Source organism: Syzygium oleosum, unplaced genomic scaffold (assembly GCF_021117445.2).
Source record: "Syzygium oleosum isolate NSW1041296 unplaced genomic scaffold, Sole_v2.1 Sole_v2.20, whole genome shotgun sequence".
NCBI lineage: Eukaryota > Viridiplantae > Streptophyta > Magnoliopsida > Myrtales > Myrtaceae > Syzygium > Syzygium oleosum.
Window position 1 is genome coordinate 6,419,607 of NW_026607504.1, and position 19,992 is coordinate 6,439,598.

At 42.8% G+C, this 19,992-nt stretch overlaps 1 protein-coding gene and 2 pseudogenes across 1 annotated transcript; 2 read left to right on the forward strand and 1 right to left on the reverse strand.

The window, feature by feature from the left end:
- Nucleotides 1–21: 21 nt before the first annotated feature.
- On the reverse strand, nt 22–11,859 carry LOC115670390 (DNA (cytosine-5)-methyltransferase DRM2-like; annotated as a pseudogene).
- LOC115665623 (phosphoenolpyruvate/phosphate translocator 2, chloroplastic-like) lies at nt 3,143–8,262 on the forward strand. The gene is made up of 9 exons (XM_030587472.2): nt 3,143–3,555; nt 5,223–5,345; nt 5,470–5,622; nt 6,253–6,338; nt 6,574–6,658; nt 6,909–7,028; nt 7,118–7,195; nt 7,698–7,827; nt 7,965–8,262. Exons 1-9 carry the CDS (start codon nt 3,151–3,153, stop codon nt 8,039–8,041), a joined length of 1,257 nt encoding a protein of 418 aa, XP_030443332.2. The 5' UTR covers nt 3,143–3,150; the 3' UTR covers nt 8,042–8,262.
- A 108-nt stretch (nt 11,860–11,967) lies between the features above and the next one.
- On the forward strand, nt 11,968–18,837 carry LOC115670242 (phosphoenolpyruvate/phosphate translocator 2, chloroplastic-like; annotated as a pseudogene).
- Nucleotides 18,838–19,992: the final 1,155 nt, after the last annotated feature.

Here is a 19,992-nt window from a genome sequence, read left to right on the forward strand (position 1 = left end):
GATTTATTGAGTTGAGGAGAATTGAATCAGAAACATGAACATTTCGAGATGTTTGCGCTCCCCTTCCGCGATTCAAATCCGAGCCAGATAAGAACTAAAGCCCGCCTATCAATTGGTTAACTGTTCAGTCAGGTGCTTTACATCAATCAGTAGCCTTTGGACATGATACACTCGACCAGATCCAAAATCCGAACATAATCGTAGAAGAGCGAGGACTCCCTGCCTTCCAGTCCATCCCTACTGTGCCAGTTACTGCCTGTGAGATTGTTGCACGGGCTTCCGCCAATGATGAGAAGGAACCCGCCAAAAGAGTTCATGAGCTGCTCCAGCCTATCCCCATTCAACTGTTGCACATCGGCAATGTTGATCAAATTGCCCTTCTGGTTTGTTTGTTCCCACCAACTCTTCACGATATTTCTGTTGACTACAGATATTTCCACAGAGACCACGTTTTTTAGCAGGGTCCCAAGCCGATGAAGAGCAACTTCTGCCCCGCCAATTCCAGAGAAGAGAGAGAGGAGGTTGATTCCAGCAGGGAACAAGTCCTTCAGAATGGAGAGATGGTAAGCCACGGTATCAACCTGAAAGTATGCCAGAATATGCCTCCATAAGAATTCATGCACTGGATCACCATGGAACAACTTTGCAACGTATGATGCAGCTGAGTTATTCTTGGTTCCAAGCAAATAGAAGTCAGCCAAATACCTACCTGGACGGAATTGCCGAGCAATTTGTATCTATCGGTTCTGCTTATCCCACCTCCTCTGGTGTGATTTTTCGGGAAACCTAAAAGCATGTCCACCTCATCAGGCTCCAATGGAGCCAGCTTGTTCCTTCCCACTCAGACGAGGTTCCACTTGCGGCATTCATCAAGAACATATTTTTGGATCCTCAGAGGAGGCTCTGACTCACCATCATGATGTTCAAGGGCCTTTCAAAACCTGTCTGTAAGCTTTGCACTGCCAATGCATGTTTGTAAGGAATTCAGCTTCGTCCTCGTGTCTCGTGAGGGCCACCACTTCCTCCTCAACGGCAATGTTTCATGAATCGTGCGCGGAGGGAGTGGAAGAAGAGGAAACCTGTTATCGATAGGTAGGTTGTGGACATAGCCTCTTTTCCTTGCAGTACCACAGAAGTACTTGGAGTCTACAAATTCCGGTTCAACATCATATAAGAACCGGGAAATGGTGTTCCAAACTCCCTTGGGAGCAAGTGCTACGTTTTCATAGTAAAAGTAAGGAGGTCCTATAGCTGCCTCAGGAAGTGTTCGGCGAACTATCGCGCTCGACTCTGTGGGTACCTTTCAAACCCGATCATGGGATTCGGGAGGCGAATTGGCTCCTCAGCTCCATGCAAGAGCTTTTTCTCGCCTCTTCTTTTCTTGCTCCAAGCATCACAAATAGAAAGTTTCCTCTTCTCGTGCTTTGTATTAAGATGAGGAGTAACTCAATCTGACCCACGCCGATTCGGCCGTCTTGAAGTCTTTCGTCCTCGTGCGACATGGTTATGTTAGGCTAGCATTCGGTCGCCTTTGTAGAAGAATAAATCGAGGGAGACCTTGTTTGTAAGCATTTCAGAAATTAGTGCAACTTCTTTACAAAAGATTTGAAATTACTCCTGCATGAAACAGCAGCTGCGCTTCTTTTTCGATGGTCCTGCAAAATAAACTGAGCGTCCGATGGAGGAGGAGCGAGCGAGCAGTGGTCACATATTTTGGCATCGGCGGATTCAGCACCACACGACCATTTCGATCATCCCGTGGCCATCCATTCGTCTTCCCAAGATTCCAAATACGTGCAAGAAACGTAGGTTCAATCGGCCCCCACCAAAATTCATCACGACCACATTTCTTTTTTCTTCTTATTTGCATCATTATCCAATTCGCCGTCGATCCGAATGCGACATCTGTTTCGGAAGGTCGCTATTTCCCGTCTTTTGCCAAAATGTCTCCTCCCTTCGTAATTGCCATTGATCCCGAATCCAAAGCTCCCCTGCGTATTTCCTTTTCTCAACAGGGGTCGCTGTTTTCCATATTTTGCTTAGAAAAAAGAAACGCAAACGGCCAAACTCCATCGCTTTGACTTCGAGGTTTCGAGCTCCATCCCTGTCCACATAAGGAAAGAAAATGGGCAAAGGTTCGTTTGTTCCTGTTAGTGATTTGTCCTAAGAATCAATCAAGGTTGATACTCTAATATTAGTTGTGGATTAAGTTGTGTCGGAAAATCGACCTTCACTATACTTAGGTAGTCATAATGTCTTGCTAGAGACCGTTTATGACTTGTGGGCAAAAAAGAGTTTTGAGCACACTGCTAATGTTTAATGAACCTACAGGGTCGCACACAAAAGCGAACTGAGTTAATATTTTCTGTGCGCCGGGATCTACTTAAAATAAGAAGTAAATTTTAATTTATTCTCCTATTCAACTTATCTACGCGGTCGTGCGCGTTATGAGATAACGATTAAATGTACGATTGAAGATGGACGATTTGGCGGGCCCAAATCGCCTGGCCCACTTCTTTTAATTCCATTGGATAATGAGGCTGTATAAATAGATAGAGAATCGTTCTCTATCTAGAGTTTTTCGATAGAGTATCGAAAATCAAAAGGCGTTTAAGAAAAGAAACTTCAAGATCTTTAGCTAGCACTTGGATCGTTGGAGACTTCTGTTCGCATGTGTGGATACCGGTAGAGGCGCAACACTTGGGGCGCTAATCCAGACACAATCAATTATCAATTTACGTTCGATTTGCAAAAGGTACGTATCGAACTTCTGTCTCGATTTCAGTATACGCATGAATCCTGTCTAGGGTTTTATATATTTCGCTGCGTTTTTATCGTTGATGAACCCTACAGTTCCTTTGTAGGTCGGCGGTCAAGAAATCGGAAAAAGGAGTCGAACATTGTTTCTAAGTAAAATATTTCGAGCTACAACTTTTTTGTCGCATGCACGAAGAAACACGTGAACTGACCAAGAGAAGATAGGTTCCCCTGTAACCTTCGAACTGTAAGTTGACTAAATTCCTAACTAAAATTGACGTGATGAGAAAAGAAAAGGACAATGGAAAACCAAGTGGGGTTGTTCGTTTAACCCTGTTCGAGTTAGTTGATCCCCTGTTCTCCATCGAAACAGACAGCCATCTCTCTCTCAAAATGCAGAGCACAGCGCTTGCTCTGTTTCCTTCGACGCCATTCACAAAACCTGGAAGCAGAGACCTCCGCCCTCCGTCCTCTTCTTCGACCCGCGACTCGTCGCCGCTGAGATCGCTCGAGCGCGGGGCTCATAACTCCGCCCTCGTCCTGCCTCTGAGAACGACGTCGCGGTTCTGTTCAGCCTCGCGACCCAATGCGCTAGCCCCGGTTGCTTCTTCTCCTTCGCCTTCGCTTCTTTTCCCGAGACGGAAGGAAGATGACACCAAGACCAGGGCTGCTTCGGTGCCCGGAATCTCGGAGGACGACTCTGCGGAGCTGAGCGGCGCCGCGAGGACGCTGCGGCTCGGTGTTATGTTCGGGGTTTGGTACATTTTGAACATCTACTTCAACATTTACAACAAGCAGGTCTCTCTCTCTCTCTCTCTCTCTTCTCAAGAATTGTGTTAGCATCACTGGTCTTGGGTTGGTTTAGTATGATGAATACAATCTGTGTACGAGAAGATTTTGCAGAGTATGCCAGATCATCGACGAGATGTATATTAAAACTGGTTTATAGAGTGGGTATATTGAACGTACTACAATCACATCACTTAGTAATTAGTGTGTCGATCTTGTAAACCCATCTTTTTACACTTAAGTATTATTCACGATAGAGTATTCAGAAGAATACTACTTGAGATATACCCATTAAAACAAACACTCGTATAGCCCATTTTCACTGGAGATCTAGCAGTGAAAGAGCTTGAAGAAAGAGGTCATGACAGTTTTCCACAGTAAAACCCCCCCTTTTCTTTCTGGTGGAGAGCCAGCGGAAAATGCGCAGTAGTCTAAACATCGTCTCAAGGGAAGTAATGGAGATTAACATTTTCCTAAAGATGCGCGCTTGTCCGGTTGGGTCAGTACTGCTCATGGGAATGGTTGCTGCTCCATGTCAGTGCACTAAAAAAATATCTCACAAGCAGATGAATGCGCATACGGTTCAGTGAAGAAGCTTTCCAGAACGGCGGCTTAGGAGTTTCCTTGTACAGCTGGGCTATGAAGCGTACCAACAAAGATAATTAATGCCTAGTCTGTTCCTCGTGCAAAAAGTGACGAACCATTACTGACCACAAAACTTGTGGTTGGCACCTTATGACTTGCTTGTCTGATTCTTGTAATGTTACCTTTTAGTCTTAGATGCAAACTAAGAACCAAGGTCAAGAAAATGTCAATGATTATAATAGTAATAATAACAAAGGAAAAAATCACCAAAAATCCCAAACTATATCTGCATTTATCCTAAATTTTTTTTCTATGATAAAAAATCTCAAATTTATCCCCGTGTGACACATTTACCCTCCATTAAGATTTCGTCAATGAACACCGTTAAAAAGCATCCCTATATGGACACTGAAGGCTTAAGTGAAATAAAAACGACAGTTGTTCCAGAACATTGACGGAAGGTAAATGTGTCACATAGCTACAAAGTTTGGGGATTTTTATGTCACAAGAAAATTTTTTATGGTAAATGTGTCAAAGTAGGCATATTTTGGGGGTTTTAATGTCACAAAAAAAGTTTAGTGTAAACGTGTTACAGTGGGCATGATTCGGGTTTTTTCATGATTTTTTCCCTAATAACGATGATGGTGATTATAATACACCAGTTAGGGATAAATTATTTCTATTTATAGTTCCTACTTATTACTTACACTTTTTTTCTAAGTTCTTAAGACAAAAAAAATACTTATATTTCGAAAAATTATGAAAAATCACATACAATTTTACGCTTAAGTATATGATATTTGAATGTTTTGAAAAAATTTCAAGTATTCCGTGATAAATACAAGCCAAAGTGGTAATGTCCTAAAAATTTACAAAAAAAGTCGAAAATAGTAATCACCCAAATAGACCCTAGTTAGTATTAGTTTTTTTTTTTTTGGTTGCTAAAACCTAGTTAGTATTAGTTTTCAATCACTTAGTATGTACCTAACAGGGACTGTTAATCGCAGTCATCGTTAAGAATCCTTACACTTCATTTTAAATGCAGGTTTCCAGTTTCTGCTGACAATTTCCTTGTATTTGGGACTGTACAGGTTCTGAAGGTGTACCCTTTCCCAGCAACAGTCACAGCATTTCAGTTTGGGTGTGGGACTGTGATCATTCTCCTGATGTGGGCATCTAGACTCCATCCATTCCCTAAGCTCACTCGATCTCAGGTGAATGCTGTGTCATGATTCAAAAACGAGTAAAGAAAAGAGGCAAAACTGATATCTTTCAGTTCATCTGATGATGATAGTTAACAATCTTCGCTTTACCGAAAACATTTAAAAAAACTTTCAGCTTGCAGCAATTCTACCACTGGCTGTGGCTCACACAATGGGGAACCTCCTGACCAACATAAGTCTTGGGAGAGTGGCTGTTTCTTTCACTCATACCATCAAAGCTATGGAGCCTTTCTTCACAGTTGTTCTGGCTTCTCTGTTCCTTGGGGAGGTATAAGTTTCTTCATTTGGTCACTTTGCTGATACACAGCTGACAGCACATAAAATTTTCCAATTTGGCAGTTCCCCTTCAGAACATTATTTGTTAGGCCCCCTTTCTTAGCTTGTGAATTTTTCCTGCTTACCTTGGAGGAACTACCGATGTATGGTTTGGCCTCAATAGTCAATAAATCAGTCTTTGATGTGCCAGATGATAGATACTTCATCACACCATTTGTTTCTAATTCCTGCAGCCTGTCCTTTTCCGTTATGAGCATACTGTGTCTGTGCACTTGGGGAGAAAACAAATCTAGGATAGCAACCGAACACGGGATCGATCCTAGTTGTGATCAGATCTTAGAATTTCAGGACCCACTGAAACTGGGACGAAAAGACCCGATTCACGGTCCCTCAAACATAAGGATATACAAATTTAAGCGTATTGCTCTTGCGAAAGAGAATGTGATGCTTGATGTAGAAACATTTGTTGTATTCTCGTTCTGAAGTTCTTGAGATTTCTCTGTCCTTCCTATCATGAGTTTCATGAGTTCTGAAAGAGCCTTGTGGAGCCCTATATATGTACTGTATGATGAAATTTACTGATATGTAGCTTGACTTCAATTTGGGCTAATATTACCCCCAGAGGCCATCATTCTGGGTTGTTTCCTCCCTTGTGCCGATTGTAGGTGGAGTGGCACTCGCATCTCTCACCGAGGCTTCATTTAACTGGTAAGCTCTTCTTCTGCAATTCTAGTTTCAACATCATGTTCAGAAATTCTTGATGTATCTCTGTGAAGCTTTCGATCGCAATCAGTGTCAAACTGAAAGCTGCAGCTGATGTTACACTGATATGTCGATTATGTATAAGCTCACCTTTCATGTATCGATGTTAAATGGAGTTAAAGTTGAGCCAGCTTTAGTTGTTCTAATTCCGACAGATGATCTCCCTTTCCATTTGAAACAGGATTGGTTTTGGCAGCGCAATGGCTTCCAATTTGACGAACCAATCACGTAACGTATTTAGCAAGAAGTTCATGGTTAACAATGAGGTAATGTCCATTTATAGCTAATATGAGCGTCAACTATCATCATAGCTTTTGTAACCCCAAATCCCGCATAGGATGGTGAAGTAATCCATAAGTAGAGACTCGCCCTGATTATTGCCATTTTGATCATTTCCTTAGGGGGCTTGTGTGAACTGTATCAGAGCTAGATGTGTGGTTCACGATGTGCCGTTTTCTAGTCAATTTTAACTTTTGATTGGCAATGGATACAGGGGCTAACCATTACTTCTTTCAGGAAGCACTGGACAATATCAACCTCTTCTCGGTAATGACGATAATGTCTTTCATGTTCCTGGCTCCCGCAGCTATTTTCATGGAGGGTTTTAAGTTTACTCCATCATACCTGCGGTCTGCAGTAAGTGACATTTCAGAGAATTGAAGCTAACCCACTGAAGTACATATAGAAAGCACCTTGGATTTAGTAGTTTACCATTTTCGTGTCAGGCGAGTCAAGGTCTGAACATTAAAGAGCTGTGTGTGAGATCTCTTTTGGCTGGATTCTGCTTCCACAGCTATCAGCAGGTGAGCCTCAGGCTTTTCGCTTCATCTTCTGTCATGCCCTTTTCTTCAGTGTTAGCCACTGCACAACTGATCGGGCGGCGCTGGTCTCCAGGGTCCGAAACCTCAGAACGGAAGTGTTGACTGAGAAAGTCTGAGTTATAGCAAATCTTGTGAGAAATGCTAGAACATGATATATAAAGGTCCAACCAAACCCTAACTAGACTTTCATTTCCATGTATATATCTAAAAACAAAGGTAAAATATACCTCTGATCTTGTATGAGGTTCTCTGCAAGGTCAATTATGTGACATATTACAGTGAGGCCTAGTATATCATGGTCACCTTCCCAATCCGAAGTTTGCAGTTGACCCTTTTCATACACTGTTAAGACAGAAGGTGATGAAGAATCGACGCGAACTCCAGTTGTAGTTGATGCACGAACGTAATGTTTTTCATCTTAGTCCTAGCCTCACGTACTTTTCCTAATATGACGAGTTGTCTCCATATTCTTCCTATTTGGCAGGTTTCTTATGGGATACTGCAGATGATATCACCGGTCACTCACTCCGTCGGAAACTGTGTGAAGCGCGTGGTGGTCATAGTCTCTTCGGTCATCTTCTTCCAAACACCGATTTCGCCTGTCAACTCCCTTGGTATATACTCTTTGAATCAGCAAATTCATCGACCCTTTTTATATTGTTTAACCTTTGGTCATGCGCAGATCACCTACGATGATCTCTGCTTATTTAAACTCGAGGAATAATCCGTTGCGACCGACTTGTGGATGCAGGAACCGCGTTGGCTCTCACCGGAGTCTTCCTATACTCAAATGCCAAGAGGATGAAGCCAAAATTGAAGGTCTCATGAGGCGTGATGTACCATGTCGAGGAAAAATAAGAAGTTCAGTGAATTTGACAACAAATGATAATCCTAAATGGGAAAACCATTAAGTAATTCATAACAAATTCACATAAGAAGTGAGAATGGTCTCATCCTTTATTGCCCCTCTCCCAACCACAGTCAGATGCACATTATCTTTAAGATTTCAGTCTCTAATCCTTTGAATTCAACGACCAATCACATTAGGTTCTGTCAGATTTTCAATTCGAGTACATATGTCATTGACAATCTTTCTCGACTCGAGGGTCATCAACTATGACGAAACCGCCAACACAGACAAAAGCATTAGTATTCTCACACAAAAAGTGCACAACAAGGCGGTGCGTACTATAGACTATATGTTGGGCTATCATTGCCCGGAACGAAAGAGATATTATATGCAAAGAGAGGACATTCCAAGTACAGATCAATGCTCCATACAATTCGACTTGGAATGCTGGAATAACTTGAGACACATTCCAAATTGCTGCTGCAGTTAGTGCAGACTAAACTCACCATGGGAATTGCAAGGAGATTTATTGGATTGAAGAGGAGAATTGAATCAGAAACATGTAGAGATGTTTGCGCTCCCCTTCCGCGATTCAATTCGGAGCCAGATAAGAACTAAAGCCCGCCTATCAATTGGTTGATTGTTCAGTCAGGTGCTTTACATCAATCAGTGGCCTTTGGACGAGATACACTTGACCAGATCCAAAATCCGAAAATAATCGTAGAAGAGCGAGGACTCCTTGCCTTCCAGTCCATCCCTACTGTGCCTGTTACTGCCTCCGAGATTGTTGCAGGGGCTTCCGCCAACGATGAGATCGAACCCGCCAAAAGAGTTCATGAGCTGCCCCAGCCTATCCTCATTCAACTGTTGCACGTCGGCAATGTTGATCAAATTGCCCTTCTGGTTTGTTTGCTCCCACCAACTCTTCACGATATTTCTGTTGACTTCAGATATTTCCAAGGAGACCACGTTTTTTAGTGGGATCCCAAGCAGATGAAGAGCTAACTTCCGCCCCGCTAATACCAGAGAAGAGAGAGAGGAGGTTGATTCCAGCAGGGAACAAGTCCTTCAGAACGGAGAGATGGTAAGCCACGGTATCAACCTGAAAGTACGCCATAATATGTTTCCGTAAGAATTAATACACTGGATCAGCATGCAATAACTTTGCAATTGTTTACACCAAAAAGCGAAAAAAAATCATGGAAATAGGCATCGGGAGCTTTGGCGTCAATAACTTACCGATAGTTCGCAACTTACCGATAATGGGTGAGCAGAGGATTGGCATCAGCAACTTACCGATAGTTAGGTGTCAATAACAAAACTGCTTATAGATAAATGTGGTTATTTGAACGTGGAGAGTGCCTAGAAAATAGGAAGATAATAACCACCGTTAGAAAGTTACTTTTTATTTAAAATTTAAAAGTTGTAAACGCTTGTACGAGATGATAAATAAAAAAAAAAAATTAACAACAGAACTCACGTTCTTTATCAGTTTATCTTTATTTTATCTTTACATTTCCTGCACTCGTACCTTTTCATTTGGCCAAGGCCATTATTTTTCTGCAATTTACAAGCTTTAATTCTTTAAGAGTAGTTCTAATGCTCAGATTCACGTCGTCGAGTCGTCCTCCGATATGAATCTTCATCCTTGGTGCTTCGTCGTCGAGTCAAATCCCGGCGTAGTACCACCGCTCTTTCAAGCTTCGTCCTCGAGTCAAATTCCGTCGAAGTTTGTTTCGATAGTACTTCCTAAATTTTTCCGTCGAGTCAAACTCCGGTTTGGTTTAGGTTTGTACAATTCCACGTTGATTTTTATGATCGCTTGGATATTTCCTGTCAAATCACCACAGAACCCGTCCTTCAATTAAAAGCCGAAGATCCATTTTCGGTGTTTGTTTCCTTACGGATTAAATTACGGAGAAACAGCAATGTAAGATGCAACTGAGTTATTCTTGGTTCCAAGCAAATAGAAGTCAGCCAAATACCTACCTGGAAGGAATTGCCAAGCAAAGTGATTTTTCGGGAAACCTAAAAGCATTTCCACTTCATCAGGCTCCAAAGGAGCCAGCTCGTTCCTTCCCACCCAGACGAGGTTCCACTTGCGGCATTCATCAAGAACATATTTTGGATCCTCAGAGGAGGCTCTGATGTTCAAGGGCCTTCCTCTCTGTAAGCTTTGCACTGCCGATGCATGTTTGTAAGCAATTCAGCTTCATCCTCGGGTCCCATGAAGGCTGCCACTTCCTCGTCAACCAACGGCAATGCTTCATGAATCGTGCGCGGAGTGAGTGGAAGAAGAGGAGACCTGTTATTGATAGGTAGGTTATGGACATAGTCCCTTTTCCTTGCAGTAGCACAGAAGCACTTGGAGTCTACAAATTCCGGTTCGACATCACATTGGAACCGAGAAATGGTGTCCCAAACTCCCTTGGGAGCAAGCGCTACATTTTCATAGTAAAAGTAGGGAGGTCCGATAGCTGCCTCTGGAAGTGTTCGGTGAACTATTGCGCTCGACTCTGTGGGTACCCCCAAACCCGATCATGGGATTCGGGAGACGAATCGGCTCCTCATCTCCATGCAAGAGCTTTTTCTCGCCTCTTCTTTTCTTGCTCCAAGCATCATAATTAGAAAGTTTCCTTTCCTCGTGCTTTGTAAAGTCATTGAGCAGTCTAGGCTGCAGCATACCAAGAAAAGAAACTCACCACTTTAATATACATCTCCACAACAACCAAAATCAGCATGGACATAATTAAACAGGGCAAATCACCTTCTCTTCAGGGTGAGGCAATTTCTTTTCTTTCGCGGACAAATCAGGGTGCATTAAGATGAGGAGTAACTCAATCAGACCCGTGTTCGTTACGGCCGTCTCGAAGTCAGTTTCTCGAGAGAAGGCCTTCATCCTCGCGCTACGTGGTTATGCTATGCTAGCATTCCGTCGCATTTGTAGACCAATAAGTCGAGGGAGACCTTCCTTGTTTGTAAGCGTTTCAGAAATTAGTGTACTTCTTTACAAAAGATTTGAAATTACTCCTGCATGAAACAGCAGTTGCCCTTCTCTTTCGATGGTCCTGCCAAAAAAAACAGAGCGTCAGATGGAGGAGCGAGCGAGCGAGCGAGCAGCCACATGTTCTGTGACGGCGGATCCAGCACCACACGACCATTTCCGTCATCTCATGGCCATCCATTCGTTTCCCAAAATTCCAAATGCGTGCAAGAAACGTAGGTTCAATCGACCCCCGCCAAATTCATCACGACCACATTTCCTTGTTCTTCTTATTTGCAGCATTATCGAACTCACCAACGATCCGAATGCGACCCCTGTTTCGGAAGGTCGCTGTTTCCTTGTCTCTTGCCGAAATATCTCCAACTGCGTAATCGCCATCAATCCCGAATCCTAAGCTCCCCTCTGGATTTCTTTTTCTTCTTCTTTATCTCTGCCTGAGAAAGCTCCACACAACAGGGGTCGCTGTTTTCCATATTTTGCTTAGAAAAAAGAAACGCGAACGGCAAAGCTCGTCGCTTTGGCTTCAAGGGTTCGAGCTCCATCCCTGTCCACATGGGGGGATAAATGGGGCAAAGGTTCGTTTTTTCCCCCTGTAGGTCGGCGGTCAGGAAATCGTGATAGGAGTCGCATAGCGTTTCTAAATAAAACATATCGAGCTATAACTTTTTTGTCGCGGGCACGAAATAACATGTGAACTGACCAAAGAGATGATAGGTTGCCCTGTAACCTTCGAACTGCGAGTCGACTAAATTCCTAACTAAAATCGACGTGATAAGAAAAGAGAAGGAAAATGCAAAACCAAATGGGGTTGTTCGTTTAACCCTGTTAGAGTCAGTTGGTCCCCTGTTCTCCATCGAAGCAGACAGCCATCTCTCTCTCTCTCTCTCAATCTCTCTCAAAATGCAGAGCACAGCGCTTGCTCTGTCTCCTTCGACGCCATTCCTAAAGCTTCGAAGCAGAGACCTCCTCCCTCCGTCCTCTTCTTTGACTCGCAACTCGTCGCCACTGAAATCGCTCGAACGTGGGGCTTATAACTCCGCCCTCCTCCTGCCGTTGAGAACGACGTCATGGCTCTGTTCCGCATCATGGCCCAATGCGCTAGTCCCAGCTGCTTCTTCTCCTTCATCTTTGCTTCTTTTTCCGAGACGGAAGGAAGATGACACCAAGGCCAGGACTGCTTCGGTGCCTGGGATCCTAGAGGACGACTCTGCGGAGCTGAGCGGCGCCGCGAGGACGCTGCGGCTCGGTGTTATGTTCGGGGTTTGGTACCTTCTGAGCATCTACTTCAACATTTACAACAAGCAGGTTTCTCTCTCTCTCTCTTAAAAAATTGTGTTAACATCACTGGTCTTGGGTTGGTTTAGCATGATGAATACAATCTGTGCACGAGAATATTTCGCAGAGTATACCAGATCATCGACGAGATGTGCATGAAAATTGGTTTATAGAGTGGTTACATTGAACGTACTACAATCACATCACTTAGTGATTAGTATATCGATCTTGTGAACCCATCTTTCTGCACTTTTTTGGTATCATTCACGACAGATGAACAGACGCTCATGTACTCCGGAGAATGCCACTTGAGATTATACCCATTAAAACAAACACTCGTGTAGCCCCACGTTCACTGGAGTTCTAGCACTGAAAGAGCTTGGAGAAAGAGGTCATAACAGTTTTTACAGTAAACCCCCCTTTTCTTTCCGGTGAGAGACAGAGGAAGCTGTGAAAAACATCTGTCTCGAGGGAAGTAATGAAGATTAACATCTTCCCGACGATGCGCGCTTGTCCGGTTTGGATCAGTGCTGCTCATGGGAGGAGTGGTTGCTCCATGTTAGTGCACAAAAAAATTTTCTCACAAGCAGATGAATGCTAGCAGCTAAGTGAAGGAGGGCTTTCCAGAACGGCGGCTGAGTTTCCTTGCATAGGTCGGGGCTATGAAGCTTACCAACAAGAATAATAATGCATGCGGTCCACGGTACGTTACTCGTGCAAAGAGTGACGGGCCATTACTGACCACAAAATTTGCCGGCTGGAACCTTATGACTTGCTTGTCCGGTTTGTCCGGTTCCTGTAATATTACCTTTTAGTTTTATATGCAAACTAAGAAAGAAGGTCGAGAAAATGTCAAATAATTATTATAGTAATAATCACAAGGGAAAAAATCACTAAAAATCCCAAATTGTACTAACTTGACACGTTTATTCGAGACTTTTTTCTGTGACACAAAAAATCTCAAACTTATACCTGTGCAACATGTTCACCATCCGTCAAGATTTCGTCAATGAACACCGTTAAAAAGCTGCATATACGGATGCCGGAGAGCAAACGAGTGAACATGGCATCCACGTGGCTAAGGTGAAATAAAAACAACGTTTGTTTTGCCTGAAAAATCATCTGACAGAACATTGGCGGGGATAAATGTGTCACGTAAGTACAAGTTTGAGGTTTTTTACCTTACATGAAAAAAATTTAGGGTAAATGTATCAGAGTGGCATACTTTGGGGATTTTGATGTCACAAAAAAAAGTTAAGGGTAAATGTATTGGGGTTTCTTTATGGCTTTTCCCTTAATAACAATGACGATTAAAATACACCGGTTAGGGATAAATTATTTCTATTTATAGTTTTTTTTTTGGTAAGGATTTATTTCTATTTATAGTTTCTACTTATTACTTACACTTTTTCTCTAAGTTGTTCTTAAGACGGAAAAAAAAAGTACTTATGTTTCGAAAAATCACACACAATTTTACACTTAAGTATATGATATCTGAATGTTTTGAAAAACTACAAGTATTTCGTGATGAATACAAGCCAAAGTGGTAATGTCCACAAAATTTACAAAAAAGTCGAAAATAGAAATCACCCAAATAGACCCCAACAGGACTTTTAATCGCAGTCTTCGTTAAGAAATTAGGTCTAGGGTGAACCACCCCCGGACAAGATTAATCTTTGATTGAGATATGCAAAAGCCAAACAAAAAATAATCATGAAAATCATTTGTATAACTAATAAATAAATGTCAAACAAAGGGTCATGCACTGATTGTTTACCTTTTTGAGCGGTTTCCCATTCCTTTCGTAAGAATTAGACTCTAAATTTGAGCTTGAGTTTCGCTTATCATTTAACTCTAGGATACGTTCTTATCCTTAACACCTTTGAAAAAGACATCGCGGCCTACATTGCAACCCTCATCATTGTTGGCTAGGGTTGGCAGTAGGGGTGAGCGGTTCCCGGTCCGGTCCGATTCTAAGGTGGAACCGGGAACCGGACCGAGAAAACCGGTTCCCAATTTTGGGAACCGCGGACCGGACCGGTTGGTTCTAGGACCGGGAACCGGACCGGACCGACGGTCCGGTCCGGTTCCAGTCCGGTCCAATGGAACCGGTTACTTAGAGTTTAGGATTTTTTTTTTGTCAAACACTTAAGGTTTGGTTCACATTTTACTAATTTTTATTTTATGTCAATGAAGTTCACTTAGGGTTTAATTCACATTTTACTATTTTTTATTAATGAATTTATGATAATGAAGTTCACTTAGAGTTTAGTTCACATTTTACTAATTTTTTTACAGAAAAAAATTACAAAAATATATATTAAATAGTCGGTCCGGTCCGGTCCGGTTCCCCCTTGGAACCGGGAACCGGACCGCCCGGAAACCGGTTCCGCTTTTAGGAACCGGGAACCGGACCGATAGTCCCGAGAACCGGACCAAACGTCGTCGGTCCGGTCCGGTCCCGGTTTGGGCGGTCCAAGTTGCTCACCCCTAGTTGGCAGCCCACCCTCCTCCCCCTAGGGGTGGCGGAGGAAGGGGGGACCGCAATTGCCGGAATAAATAGCGTAAATTAAATGGTAAATTTAAAAAAAATTAAGGGTTAAATAAAGATTGAAACACAAAGGTCCGGTTTTGTTATGCTGAAACGGAATTCCTCCTTTTTTTTCTTTAACCCCTTCCTCAATGTTCTTTGATTTCAAAGACGTTATCAAAGATGGGAAAAATCAAAACAAATAGAATAGAATAAAGCTGACGAAGTCGAGCTAATGACCTTGGCATTGCAAATGTAATGCTCTATCCTCGGACCTAAGCTTGCTCCAAAATAATAGAATCTGTACGTGTGCAACGCATGGAAATATAGTAAATCTTGGGAAATTTTCTGTTAGCATGGACCGTTCATTATAAGCCATTCATGATGAATATGGATTCTTAGGAACTGAATATCGAATATAGAAAGGTAGAATTCAATTCTCAATAAACATCGGATATCATAGAAGACAACGATTGATATAGTGATATGGGATTTTGAAGCGAAATCCAGCCTCAATCAATGCACTGAAAATTCTTTCACAAGTAGATGCATGCATACCATATAATGCAAACGGTTTTCCAGAGAAAGTTTAGGATGCGTTTGTTTCACAGAAAGCTATATGACAGAATAAAATATTTTCTATAGAAAAATGATTAGTTTTCGTTTGTTTGGTGGTTTAGGGAAAGTGATTTCCTTTTTATGAGAAAGGGAAGTCGTTTTGTTTCCCCTTCAATCTAAGCTTGCTGTTTTCAATCATTGAAAACAGCAAGCTTAGATTGAAGGGGAAAAAAACGACTTCCCTTTCTCATGAAAACGTTTTCTGTACATTGATTAGTTTTTTTTTTTTTTTGGTAACCCAGGGAACCCCCGCACGGCCGACAGCCGGGAGGTAAACCCTGGGGGCGACACGTGCTAGCCACCGGAAAGTCGAAACACCGTCATCCAAACACCGGAAAGTCAAAATACAATTTCCCATAAACAATTTTCCTTCGAGCAAACGGACCTTTAGACTTCATTTTAAATGCAGGTTTCCAGTTTCTGCTGACAATTTCCTTGTGTTTGGGAACTGCACAGGTTCTGAAGGTATACCCTTTCCCAGCAACAGTCACAGCATTTCAGTTTGGGTGTGGGACTGTGATCATTCTCCTGATGTGGGCATCTAGACTCCATCCATTCCCTAAGCTCACTCGATCTCAGGTGAGGGCTGTGTCATGATTCAGAATAGAGTACAAAAGAAAGAGGCAAGACTAGCATTTTTCCTTTTATCTGATGATGTTGTTAGTCGACGATTTTCACTTGACCAAAGAACGTTCATAAAACTTGCAGCTTGCAACAATTCTACCACTGGCTGTGGCACACACCATGGGGAACCTCCTGACCAACATAAGTCTTGGGAGAGTAGCTGTTTCGTTCACTCATACCATCAAAGCTATGGAGCCCCTCTTCACAGTTTGTTCTTGCCTCTCTGTTCCTTGGGGAGGTATAACTTATTTCATTTGGTCACTTAGCTGATACACAGCGGATTAGCACATAAAGTTTTCCAATTTGGCTGTTCGCTTTCGGAACATTATTTGTTAGGCCCCCTTTCTTAGCTTGTGGATTTTTCCTGCTTACCTTGGAGGAACTATCGATATATGCTTCGGCACCGATAGTCGATAAATCGGTCTTTTACATGCCGGATAATAGATACTTCATCACACCCTTGGTTTCTAATTCCTGGAGCCTGTCCTTTTCCGTTATGAGCATGCTGTGTCTGTGCACTTAGGGAGAAAACAAAACTAGGATATCAACCGAGCATGGGATCGATCCTAGTTGTGATCGGATTTTACAATTTCAGGACCCATTGAAACTGGGACGAAACGACCCCATTCACGGTCCCTCAAACATAAGGATATACAAATTCATGCGTACGACTCTTGCGAAAGAGAATGTGATGCTTGACGTAGAAACATTTGTTGTATTCTCGTCCTGAAGTTCTCGCAAGTTCTCTATCCTTCCTATGTTGAGTTTCACGACTTCTGAAAGAGCAATGTGGAGCACTATATATGTACTGTACGATGAAATTCACTGATATGTAGCTTGACTTCAATTTGGGCTAATATTGCCCCCAGATGCCATCATTCTGGGTTGTTTCCTCCCTTGTGCCGATTGTAGGTGGAGTGGCACTCGCATCTCTCTCCGAGGCTTCATTTAACTGGTAAGCTCTTCTTCTGCAATTCTAGTTTCAACATCATGTTCAGAAATTCTTGATGTATCTCTGTGAAGCTTTTGATCGCAATCGGTGTCAAAACTGAAAGCTGCAGCTGATGTTACACCAATATGTGGACAATGTTAAGTTCACCTTTCATGTATCAATGTTAAATGGAGTTAAAGTTGAGCCAGCTTTAGTTGTTCTAATTCCGACAGATGATCTCCCTACTTACATTTGAAACAGGATTGGTTTTGGCAGCGCAATGGCTTCCAATTTGACGAACCAATCGCGTAACGTATTTAGCAAGAAGTTCATGGTTAACAAAGAGGTAACGTCCATTTATAGCTAATATGAGCATCAACTATCATCATAGCTTCTGTAACCCCCAATCGCGCATAGGATGATGAAGTGATTATTGCCATTTGATTAGTTCCTTAGGGGGCTTGCGCCCCTTAATTGGGCTGTCATTATGAACTGTATCAGAGCTAGATGCGTGGTTCATGATGTGCCGCTTTTCTAGTCAATTTTAACTTTTGATTGTGCAATGGATACAGGGGCTAACCATTACTTCTTTCAGGAAGCATTGGACAATATCAACCTCTTCTCGGTAATGACAATAATGTCTTTCATGTTCCTGGCTCCCACGGCTATTTTCCTGGAGGGTTTTAAGTTTACTCCATCATACCTGCAGTCTGCAGTAAGTGACATTTCAGAGAACTGAAGCTAACCCGACTGAAGTACACAGAGAAAGCACCTTGGACTAAGTAGTTTACCGTTTTCGTGTCAGGCGAGTCGAGGTTTGAACATTAAAGAGCTGTGTGTGAGATCTCTTTTGGCTGGATTCTGCTTCCACAGCTATCAGCAGGTGAGCCTCAGGCTTTTCTCTTCATCCTCTGTCATGCGCTTTTCTTCAGTGTTAGCCACCGCACACCTGATCGGGCGGCGCTGGTCTCGAGGGTCCAAAACCTCAGAACAGAAGTGTTGACTGAGAAAGTCTGAGTGATAGCAGTTCTTGTGAGAAATGCTAGATCATGATTTATAAATGTCCAACCAAAGCCTAACTATGACATTCATTTCCATGTATATATCTAAAGACAAAGCTAAAATATACCTCTGATCTTGTATGAGGTTCACCGCAAGGTTAATTACGTCCGCCACTCACTCCGTCGGAATATGACAAGTCGTCTCCATATTCTCGCTATTTGGCAGGTCTCTTATGGGATACTACAGATGGTATCGCCGGTCACTCACTCCGTCGGAAACTGTGTGAAGCGCGTGGTGGTCATAGTCTCTTCGGTCATCTTCTTCCAAACCGCCATTTCACCCGTCAACTCCCCTGGTGAAATCTTCGAATCAGCAAATTCATCGACCCTTTTTATATTGTTTAGCTTTTGGTCATGATCAGATCACTTACGATGATCTCTTCTTATTCAACCCCGTGGAATAATCCGTGGCGACCGACTTGTGGATGCAGGAACCGCGTTGGCCCTCGCTGGAGTCTTCTTGTACTCAAATGCCAAGAGGATGAAGCCAAAGTTAAAGGTCTCATGAGGCGTGATGTACCATGTTGAGGGAAAAAGAAGAGGTTCAATGAATTTGACAACAAATGGCAATCCTAATGAAGAAAATCATTAGGTGATTCATTAACAAATTCACATAAGAAGTCAGAATAGTCTCATCCTTTATTGCTCCTCTCCCAACCAGTCAGATGCACATTATCTTTAAGATTTCAGTCTCTGATCCTTTGAATTCAATGAACAGTCACATTAGGTCCCGTCGCATTTTTCAATTCGAGTACATATGTCATTGACAATCTTTCTCGACTCGAGGATCATCAACTATGACGAACGTGCCAATCCAACTCGATTAAGCATTTTCAATTCGAGTACATATGTCATTGACAATCTTTCTCGACTTGAGGGTTATCAACTATGACGAAAGTGCCAATCCAACTCGATTAACCTCCCGTGTCGGCACTGTTGTCATAATTTCCTACAGGGATATGTTCATTAGAAGTTCTAAAACTTGTCACAAAAGTGCAATTAAGTCCTAAAACTTGTAAAAAACACAATCAAGTCCTACAACTTGTCAAATTGATTCAAATAAGTCCTAAAGTTAACACCGTCAAACTTACTAATGAAAAATGCTGACGTGGCTTATTTTAATATTTTCTCTCTCCTATGTGGCGATGACGTGACTAAAACGACGTCATTTTGGCCAAAATTTGATTTTTAATACTATTTTTATTTAAATTAAATTTTAAAAAAAGATTAAAAAAAGGGAGGAGGAAGAGGACAGACAGGGAGGGAGGGCTCGCCCTCCCCGCCGCCGCCGCCGCCGCCGCCGTCCCACCATCGCTGAGAGGGCCGGCGAGGGTGGGTGGACTGCAGGCGGGGGTTGCAGCCCTCACCTAGACCTAGCTGAGGGTCGCCGGTGGCAGCCGACCCCGGCCAGAGGTGGCCCTCCCCGCCATTGGCGGGGGTCGGCCGCCACTGGCGACCCTCGCCCAATCTGGGGGAGGGCCCGCAGGCCCTCACCTGCCATCGACGAGGGTCACTGGCCCTTGGCTGGGGCCCGGCAACCCCCGCCTACCGTCCCCCCACCCTCGCCGGCCCCTCCCAACAAAGGTGGGGCAGCGGCGGGGAGGGCAAGCCCTCCCTCCCCGACTGTCCCCCTCCTCCCTTTTTTTAATTTTTTTTTTTAAATTTTAGCTTATTTTTAAATTTAATTTAAATAAAATTAATATTAAAATAATGATTTAAAAAAAACCATGTCATTGCCACGTGGAATATAAAAAATAATAAAAAAGTCACGTCAATGTTTTCCGTTAGTCAAATTGAACGGCGTTAACTTTAGGACTCAATTGAACTAATTTGACAAATTTTAGAACTCAATTGCACCTTTTGTAAGTTTTAGGATTCAATTGCAC

Excerpts from the sequence above, each read along its gene's own strand:
- LOC115665623 (XM_030587472.2), top strand. The coding sequence starts at position 3,151 with ATGCAGAGCACAGCGCTTGCTCTGTTTCCTTCGACGCCATTCACAAAA. Across the intron at positions 6,659-6,908 it reads AGTTCATGGTTAACAATGAG|GAAGCACTGGACAATATCAA; the intron begins GTAATGTCCATT and ends TACTTCTTTCAG. Across the intron at positions 7,828-7,964 it reads TTCGCCTGTCAACTCCCTTG|GAACCGCGTTGGCTCTCACC; the intron begins GTATATACTCTT and ends TTGTGGATGCAG.